General features: G+C 34.8%; 1 protein-coding gene and 1 long non-coding RNA gene across 3 annotated transcripts in view; one reads left to right on the forward strand and one right to left on the reverse strand.

The window, feature by feature from the left end:
- Positions 1-2,063, forward strand: part of LOC111994062 (probable glutathione S-transferase) — an 11,860-nt gene extending 9,797 nt beyond the window's left edge. The window contains 1 exon segment of the mRNA XM_065770322.1: positions 1,713-2,063. Within this exon segment, the coding sequence (XP_065626394.1) occupies positions 1,713-2,063 (351 nt within the window).
- Positions 2,064-2,927: 864 nt separating this feature from the next.
- LOC111994073 (uncharacterized) lies at positions 2,928-9,727 on the reverse strand. 2 transcript variants are annotated; one of them, XR_010627713.1, is made up of 8 exons: positions 9,648-9,727; positions 8,855-8,941; positions 8,335-8,422; positions 5,297-5,492; positions 5,113-5,214; positions 4,212-4,990; positions 4,036-4,089; positions 2,928-3,155 (listed from the first exon to the last, which is right to left on the reverse strand). It is a non-coding gene; the product is annotated as an uncharacterized LOC111994073 (long non-coding RNA). The 2 variants fall into 2 exon arrangements; XR_010627714.1 differs by lacking the exons at positions 4,212-4,990; positions 5,113-5,214; positions 5,297-5,492.
- Between the last annotated feature and the right edge of the window lie 809 nt (positions 9,728-10,536).

The raw sequence follows: 10,536 nt of genomic DNA on the forward strand, positions 1-10,536 counted from the left end.
AGGGTCACCGGCCTCATAGGGATTCTCATCCCTCCTTCTACGAAAGCAACTATCGGGATCACAACTTCACCCTCTCTCCTCCTAAGGTACCACTCACCCTCTTCACAGTACTTTAAATTCACATTGTTGGGTATTCCATAGTCAACAATGAATTTGTTCATCATCTCGTCGGACTCGACCAACTTCCTAAACTTACCCATTCCCCAAAGACAACTAAAAGTTCCAAAAGAGAAAAGGAAGAGTGAAATCAAGGAAATTTGGGGTCGCTAGAAAAAGAGGACTTACAGAAATATGACGATACTCTTCAGGTGGTGTGCAAGTCGAACCAGATTCAAACTATATGCGTCAATAATTGTAAGCGCGAAAATGATGAAACCAGGCAGTTCAAACAGGTATTATACTCCCCCCTTAGGTTCCCCAAATGTAACCGCTTGCTCATAAAAGCAAAAGATCATACCGTTGAAAGTGGGAAACGTGGTGCCGCCAAAATTTAATGTGGGCGCCCACTAAGTTTTGAAACGCTAAAAACGCGCATTGGGCAGTCAAAAGCCGCCAGCATCAGTACAAACCAAAGCGGGGCAATTCGTTCAATGGACTAGCAGGTATCAAAACCCTCCTCCCGTCCGAGGGGACGTGCAGCAGAGTTTTGAGGGGCTATTGTGGGGCCCATGGGCCTGATGGCCTCGGCCCATCATGTAGCAGGCTCGAGGCCCAGGCCGAGGAGCACAAGCTATTCAGGGCAAAGGTGAGGGAAAGCCTTTTTTCCCAATCCACACCGAGGACCACCTTATCCTCGGCCTGACGAAGGTGATTTTGGGGAGAGACTAACCCCAAAGTAAGCTGTCATTCTCGCATTTAATGCATTCAACTAACTCCCCCTGGCCGAATTAATGGGGAGGTAACCCCTTGGCAGGATAACGTTGATCAGAGTGAACCACTTGAGTATCGATAAGGCCTCTGATGGGACGGACGGCCAGAAAAGAAGGCAAATAGATGATCAACAGATGGAAGGAAGGGATAGGAAGATGAAAACTATAAAAGAAAAGTTAGTAAAGTAAACAAGGGGGGGGGGGGAAAGGGAGAACAATAAGGCCTCCTCGGCCACAGGCCGAGGAGCATCCCCCCATTGGTAAAGAAACTCTTAGCATTTTTCTTTTTTTATGAGAAAGTTCATGCTTGGTGATCGACGGGCAGCACCTAAACCTTTCACCCCACTCTCTATAAATGTATTGTTTGGGCTTATTGGGCTGAAAACCCATCACTCAGGGTCAATCCAAACTGGGTCCTTACAAAGATAATATTGGCTTAGATGAAATTAATTTGCAAGATGATTGAGAAATAAATTGGCTTATATATCATGTATAATGTATTATCACTTTTGATTTTTTTTTTTTGACCAATTTGAATGTGAATGTTATAAATATATTTTGATTTGATATATTTTGTTAGCTTTGTTAAATATTATTATATAAGTGATAAATTAAATTAGTCATTACTTGAATATATTCCGATTTTTTTAATGCCTTATATATATATATTATTAAGTATCTATGTATTTTACAATACATATAAAAATAAAAATCAATTTATGATATGATTTATGATTTCACTATGTCTACTAGTAGACTTGATTAAATTTGAAAATAAATATTTTAGCATTAATTGTTTTTTCTTTTTGGAAAAGTGATAATACAATGTTGGTGTAAATGTAGGTGTACGATGTTCAAAATAGGATATGTACCACAAAAGGAGAAGAGCACGACATAGTAAAGAAGGAATTTATTGAAAATTATAAGATGTTGGAGGTAGGGCTGGGTGACAAGCCTTACTTTGGGGGCGAAACATTTGGGTTTGTAGATCTTGTTCTGATCACTACCTATAGTTGGTTCTATGCCTCTGAGATGTTTGGCAAATTCAGTATAGGAGAAGAGTGCCCCAAAATTATTGCTTGGGCAAAGAGGTGCATGCAAAAGTATAGTGTTGCCAAGAGTCTTCTTGACCAAAAGAAGATTTATGAGTTTTTTTGTGTAGTTGAGGAAGAAGCTTGGCTTGGACTAGAGTAATTAGGCTTGAGTGTGAAAGTGTTAGCATAAACTTGTCAATAAGTGCAGGGACACACCTAATTAATGTGTCAAGTTGTGTTTAGTGCATAAAAAAAGTAGTATATACGATGAACTTGTATAAAAGTGATGTTACTTTTATCAAAAGTTTCTAACTTAATAAGGTGTGAAACTGAGTGTGTCCATATATAAAATTGTTGTATTGGCATGGCTTTTGACTGTCATGCAATATATTGTATATTTTTTTTTAGCTTGGGCTTGTATCATCGGAGTTGGTGTGCTTTCTGAATTTTGGATCTTTGCATTTTGTACTGCTAAATAAACAATTATGTAATGTGATAAAAAAAAAAATTGAACATCTCTTTAATTTTTTTCCTTTACAGCTACCAAACATGATATTTCCCACCAAGCCATGGGCTGCCCACCATGTCCCCAAATGCACAATAAATTCCCCATCCATTACAAAAAAGCTGGACTATTGTGGCAGGGGCTATTGCGGCGGTAACAAAAAACACCACTATAAATACAACTTTTAGTGGTGTTTTTGGTTTTTTTTGCAGTAGGTAGAAAAACGCTGCCATATGTTGTCAGAATTCCTGTAAATTGACTTTTAGTGGCGTATAGAAACGCCGCTATATGTATAAACCTTTAGCGGTAGGGGCAAAAACGCTGCTATAGGGCTTTATTTAAATCATAATATATGCACCTTTAGCGGCGTTTTTTGACCGCCGCTATAGGTTTTTTTCCCCCGCAGTAGGTATTAAAACCACTATTTTTTTTTTTAACAAACCTGTTGCAAAGAACCTATAATAGTTTTAGCTCTACTAACACAATAACACAAATGCAACTAATTAACAACACCACAAATGTCTCCAAACTAACATAATATTAACATAAAAATATATTATCAAATACATATAACATTGTCAATAACCATTATCAAAGTTCCAATGTATTTAAATAAATCCTTCAACACTTTTGCAAGAAGATGCCCTTGGTACGCTTTTGCAAGAAGAACCAGTAGTCCGAACTCCACGCTTGCTGGTAATAGTATTCTTAGTAGTGGTCACTTGTTCTACAACTTTCTGCTTTAACCTGGCGAAAATAACAATACAGTGAGATCAATATCTCATCAATAATCTGAACAAAAAAGGGAAGAAACATGGAACTTCCTCTTTAGTACAACCCACAAATCTGTGCAAGCACCTCAAGCCACATGGGCTCTCGTTATAGACTACAGTAAATGACTGTAAGGCTAAAGCCATCCAAAAGATTTGGATTGCCCTCTATCTTTTCAAATCTTATATGAGTGTTTTTCAGCAATGTGCAAGTAACAATTAAACAAAGCAGAAACTAATTACCTTAGCAATGTGCAAGAAACAAAGTAGAAACTAATTATCTTAACTGTTGCAATAACTTCCACAACACTTGAGGCACCTAGTAGGTGACCAGTCATGGATTTTGTAGAGTTCACTCTTCGCTACAAGAATTAGAACTCAAACTAAGTAATCTCATATTGTAAATTTGATAATAAGAACTAGATAAATTTGATATTTAAGTAATCTCATATTGCTTGCTGTGTCTCATAGAAAAATAGCTGTATTTAATTTTGATGGATAGCTTATTTGACAGCAAAAAACTACAGGAGAGGGGAAAATATATAGAAATAGTCAAAAGGAAAAGATGAGGCTAATACACAAGTACCAGCATTATCAAACTCTTCTAAGAGCAATACCCTAGCTCCATCTCCAATAACAAACCCATCCCTATTCTGTTCATATGCAAAATTATATCTCAAGTCATGACTTACAAGTAGGTGAAGATATTGGTGAAATCTAGAATTCTAAATTGGAGTTAATGGTAATGTGACACATAATAATTCAAACCAATTCAGAAATTAGATGGGATATTTTCTTTTTACTTTTAAATTTTTTTTTCTAAAATTATATATATTTTTTAGTTTTAAAAAGCTAACCTTCAAGAGGAAGAGCTAATTGGCCTTGAGGTTGAGGACCATAGGCATTGTTTCCTACACAAGGAAGAAGAAAAGGGTCAAAAGTAGAATAGTATCTCATAAGAAACTAATGGCTAGCTTCAAAAGTTTGGTACTAGGGAGATAATTTCAAACAATTTCAAGGAGAAGAAACTAACCAGAGAGAGGTTTTGAAACTCTAAGACTCATCATCACTAGACTTGTTATCATTAGACTCATCATCATTAGACTCATAAACATCATCGCTAAGCTCTTCATCATCGATAAAATCTTGTTCAAGCAATTCATCCTCACTGATCAACAGTGTATCACAAACGGTTCCTTTTTCATTAACTCGAGCCCAAGCATGGTTATCATTTGCATCATCACATGCATCATCAATAGTTATATTGTAAGGGACATTCTGAAGATAGGTACCCATTTCTTCATCATCATCATCATGTAAAGCATTAATACTAACATCAAACACCTCTCTAGGTTTTGTTTTGACCACCTCCCAATCTTTATGTCTCACATCTTCCATGTAAACCACTTGTGAAGGTTGAGATTCTAATACATAAGGCTCGTCAATCAATCGACCACTCGTGTGTATCAATCGTGAAAAATTGACAAGGGGAAATCCAAACTCATCTTTTTTGTATCCTCTCCCACTAATAACATCAACCCATTGACATTTGAATAGTATATGTCGATACTTGTCAGAGTAGTTCAACTCAATAATATCGATTAGTACACCATAATAAGTAGCACCACCTTTAATAACAACACAAACTCCACTGTTTTGAGTTTTCCTAGTTGCCTTAGAGTCTTTGGTGCGAAACTTCACACCATTTATAACATAACACTTGAACTGTTTTGCTTCATTATCTGGATATCGAGCAAGCCATAAGACTTTATCAGAGAGTTTTTTTTTCTTAGATGCATCCATTGACATCACCTAATATAGACAATGACGTTTATTATAAGTATGCTATCTAAAGTGTTACAACCAAGTTTTATACATAGACATTGACATCACCTATTATAAATAACCAAGTTTTATATATATGCTTTACTTACATAGTTCCTAACCAACCACAGAATTTCTCCATGTGTTGCTTTTGAGTAACATCATCGGTTACATGAAAAAGGAAATTAGCCTTGATCTTCACTATGTGTACACTATGTAGACAAACGTATTAGTGTTAAGTTAGAATATTATACTTGAATGCCATGAAAGGATACACAATGACATATTACTTACTCGCGAAATGAGGTGATTTCTTCACAATTGAATAGCAGATAACGATGTGCTTAGATTCATGAATTTGAATCTAGTGTAATGCTCACCACTGCACCTAAGGATTCCTCGACATTCCTTACAGGTTGATTGAATGTAGTTTCAAGAGATTTAAAATAGTGTGAGTAGAATGCTAAGCATTCCTTTGCTATATACCCTCCTGCAATAGAGTCTTTTGGATAAGTTTTATTATGCACGTAAGACTTAAGTCTTGACAAGTACCTATTGAAAAATCCAAGATCAACAATGAAAAATTGATGTGAAAAACAATTAATTAGATAGACAAAGTTACTATACATGTTACCTCTTTATGGGATACATCCAATGATAATAAATTGGGCTAGCAATTTTGGCTTCGCTAGCCAAATGCATGACTAGATGTACCATCACTGTAAAGAAAGAGGGAGGAAATATCATTTCCAACTCATACAATGTCACTGCAATTCTCTTCTTAAGAGCCCTAAGTTCATCCATATTTAATACCTTGGAACATATCTCTCTAAAGAAACAAGATAAGCCAATTAAAGGCCTACTCACTTCGGGGGGCAATGATTCGCGTATTGCTATCGGAAAAATTTGCTGCATTAAGATGTGATTATCATGGCTTTTTATCCCACTAATTTTGCGTTCTTTCAGTTTAACACAACGTGAGATGTTTGAAGAATATCCATCTGGCACTTTTACATCCTTTAAAACTTGCAGAAAACCATTATTTTCATTGGCATTCATATGGTAGAAGGCATGTGGCATACGTGTCTTATCATTCCCAACATTTTCCAAGTGAAATTCACTTCTTATACTCGTATCCTTTAAGTCTTGACATGCATTCAAGTTATCATTTGTCTTGCCATCTAAGTTCAATAATGTGCCAATTATATTATCGACTACATTCTTTTCAATATGCATCACGTCAAGATTGTGACACAACTCATGGTCCTCCCAATAAGGCAAGGTGAAAAATATACTTCTTTTCTTCCACACAGTTAAGACTTCCTCCCCTCTTTTTCTTTTATTGGGCAGATTAACTGTTTTCTTACCAAACAAATGATTGACTACAACATCTGTTTGTAACATGATTTCCCCTTTGGATACTGTAATAAGAGCTGATCTTGTATCAACATGCCCATCAAATGATTGTTTTTGCTTATGGAATTTATGATCACTATCCAAGAATCGCTTATCCAATGTAACTAAATTTCCTTCTATATTTCAACCAACGAGACTGACTATCATAGTTACAAAGAGGACATGCAAGAGCACATTTGGTACTCCAACTTGAGATATTACCATATGTAGGAAAATCATTTATGGTCCACAATAATGCAGCATGCATTTGGAATGATTGTTTGGAAGACACATCAAACGTTTTTACTCCAACATCTCATAACTCCTTTAGTTCTTCTACTAGGGGTTGTAAGTACACATCTATATTGTTCTTGGGTGAGGTTGGACCAGAAATTAATAATGATAGCATGAAAGAAGACCTTTTCATGCACATCCATGAAGGGAGATTGTATGAGATCAAAATGACAGGCTATGTACTATGAGTACTACTCATATTTCCATACGGGTTGAATCCATTGGCTGCTAATCCAAGCCTCACATTACGAGGCTTAGATGAAAACTCTATGTACTTAGAGTCAAATGATTTCCAAGCTTCAAAATCAGCAGGATGCCTTAGTAACCCGTCATGCCAAACTTCATATGATTGGCTGTTTCAGAAGGCATAAATAATCATTGCAATTTTGGCTTTAAGGGGAACCATCGTAGGATCTTTACAAGTTTCTTCTTCTTTTTCTTGGAGGAAGCATTAGTACTTTGTTGACCTTTAGACTCATTACTTTCCCATCTTGAACGGTTACAGTTCGGACAAGCTTCAAGATTGGCATTCTCCTTCCAATATAAAATACAATCTTTAGGACAAGCATGAATATTCTCGTAGTTCAAGCCCAAATCCTTAATAGTCTTCTTAGTTTCATAACAATCTTTTGGCAACTTAGCATTTGAAGGAAGAAAATCAAGCAAAAATTTCAGCAACATGGTAAATGATTTATTAGTCCAACCATTAAGACACTTCATGTGGTACAAATGCACAATGGCTGACAATTTGCTAAAATGTTTACAACCTTCATAACAAGGTTGATTAGCATCTTCAAGCAATTTCATAAACCGAAGTGCATCTTCATTAGGACCTTCTATAGAACCTTCTGTGGGTTGTTGCACAATAGGGACTTCTTCCATTGGCTCAGACGCCATACCTTGTGTGGGAATATGTCATGCAATATGTCACGAAGATTGGCATACTCTATCGGGTTTTCTTGGACGTGACTATTAGGAATTTCAGAAGAATTCTGTGTAAATGATGATTCTCTATTTAAAACCCAAGGGTTATAACCCCTACAAATCCCTTTTAACACTAAGTGAGCCCATACGACATCTATAGGCCATGAATTTGTATGCATACATTGTTTGCACGGACATGAAATTGTTCCATCCAGGTGTGCATGGTTAGATGCAAAATTCAGAAACTGTTGGACTCCATCTAGATATTCTTATGATCTTCTATTCGTAAGTTTCATCTAACTCCTATCCATTGCTATAAAGTAGTTTACAAGAAATACCTTTAATGTCATTTTATGAAAGCACAAAGTAAGAGTTAACACATATTTCATTTACACAATTTCACTTTAATTTATGAAACAAATCATCTTTAATAATTCACTTTCAGCTATGTTTCTAACAAAACAATGAATTTAAATGCATAAAGAAGTTATCAATACATTTGGTAACTATAACATCATTACTAGAAATAGCCTAAAATGAATCAATCAAATAAAACCAACTCAACAAGAATCATCCAGTATTATGTAAAACAGTGAACACTCCCAATATCAAATAAAACCACCTTATTACTCCATGCAAGCCACTTGCTTGCCCTAATTCAACAACCCACCACGAGAGAGAGAGAGAGAGAGAGAGAGAGAGAGAGAGAGAGAGAGCACCTTAATTATTTCACCAATAGGGATTGAGATCCTATATCTTCCCAACAGTACTACTACAATTTGCTCTTCTATATATGTCACCACTCACCTGTAAAAAGCAAAGGAGACTTGACAATGAATTCATTGCAAATTAAAAAACTTAAACTTGTTACTTAACTAGTTGATATTATAGTGAACAATATATTCTAAACACAAGTAAAAGACTTTGTAACGCAAATCCTAGCTCTACATTTACGTTAGGAAGAGGAGAAAAGTTGGAAGACAGATTTACTAGATTTATTCCAATATTTATTTAGAGATCTAAGTACATTAAGAAAAAAGAACTTAGACTTAACCACAACAGAGTTTTGATTTGAAGAAAACTGTTAGCTAAAACAACTACCATTACACTTATTAAGAAAACCACATTTTGAACTAAAGCAAAACCAAATCCAACTCCTCAAAATTCCATCTAGCAAGCTTATGATTTTAGCAGATGCAAAATAATTGAGGTAATGAGAAATACTGTTTTCATGTGTACCAAGTAATAGAAGTTTCTGGATATGCTTTTCAGCTTTAGCTTCTTACTCAATTCTCCTTCCAAGTAATAGAAGATGCACCCGTCAAGCTTGGCCAGAAGTCAAATGAAACCCCAAAAAAAAAAAAAAAAAAAAATTTAGGACATCAAGACTACTTGAAGAAATCGTTAAATAAAAAAACTTGTATATATTTTTATCCAACTTGTTATATAATGATAGCTCAAGTGAGATCACAAGTCACGATACAATCAACCAGCTATATAGTGTGATATTTTTATCCAACTTGTAACAAGATTGCAAAAGTGAGATTATAGAACATGGGATGAATCACCAAACACATAGTCAAGCTTCATAAGAAACACTACCAATTAAGACAACATAGATAGGCACCACTACAACCAAAAGATTATAAATTTAAAACAAATTGATTCACTTAGCTTAAGAAAATGAACTTTCTTCTAGTCCACATAGTCAAAATCAAATTCACAAGAAACACAATCCCAAATGCTATAACCCCATATACAATCAAACCCAGAAATCTTTTTTCATTTGTTTTTAAAAAAATGATGTAGCACCATACACCAAAGCTCAAAACCAAATCACTTACATGACACTTTTAAGCTCATTCCAACTTTCAAACAACACTTAGAACCATCACATTTTTGTATAGTATTCACCATCATATCTCCAACATAACAATTCAAACACCCAAAAAAAAAAAAAACTATAAATTAACCAAATAGATCTTAGAAAATTAACTAAAAACACAATAATTTAAACAAAACCAGCACATACCTGATTAGTTCACTCTTTCTTAATAGCCAATCTTAATAGTTTCGTCGAACTTCTTCGTGGCACTAGCCTGAAAAATAACTAGAAACATCACAAAGATTTTAGCAATAACATTTTTTTTTTAATGAATTAAAATGCAACACTTATGATCAGATTAGTTGCAACAATGATCAAATATCCTCAAAAAACCAAATACAAAAGGAACCCAAAAAAAATTACTCCTAACTAAAAAAAAAAAAAAAAACCTTTTTTGTTAACCAAAGGAAAATGCTTAGGGGAAAACCTATGTTCAAAGAAAGAATATATCCTAGAGTCTTCTTTTAAAAGCTTGTGTTGTCCATGGTAATCCACTTTCTTTCTTGATATTTCTATTCTCTATTGAGACATTTTTTTTTTTTTTTTTTAAATTTAGTACCGTTTTCTATTGAGAGATAAAATGAGAATTTCTTACAACCACTTAGCAGCAACAAGGAGGAAAATTCTAATAAGCACTTGAGTGCAAGCATCTAACTTTGAACCTGAGAAATTGGCTTGAACCCAGGAGAATAGTCACAATCAGTTACCATCCTAAAAATTTTGGAATTTCAAAAATGAATTGAAATGTTGGTTTACCTATTCACTAGTTAATGCAATACAGCTAAAACAGAGTTACAGGTTATACACAAATCTTTTTATATTCTCCTAGTCTTAGAGTTTGTTGTGCCCTTAATTTTAATTGAAGCATAAAGAATAAAAAAAGGAAGATCAAAGAATTATTATAGGGTCCCATGGACCTTCCAACTTTCTTTAGTACTTAGAATTTGCTTTGTATGTTCAGAAAGTTTATTTACATTAAACAAGACGTTAAAGGGTCCAAGACAATGTGAAGGCCTTAAACAATGCATTAAAAGCT

This window comes from Quercus suber, unplaced genomic scaffold (assembly GCF_002906115.3).
Source record: "Quercus suber isolate HL8 unplaced genomic scaffold, Cork oak 2.0 scaffold_29, whole genome shotgun sequence".
Taxonomy (NCBI): domain Eukaryota; kingdom Viridiplantae; phylum Streptophyta; class Magnoliopsida; order Fagales; family Fagaceae; genus Quercus; species Quercus suber.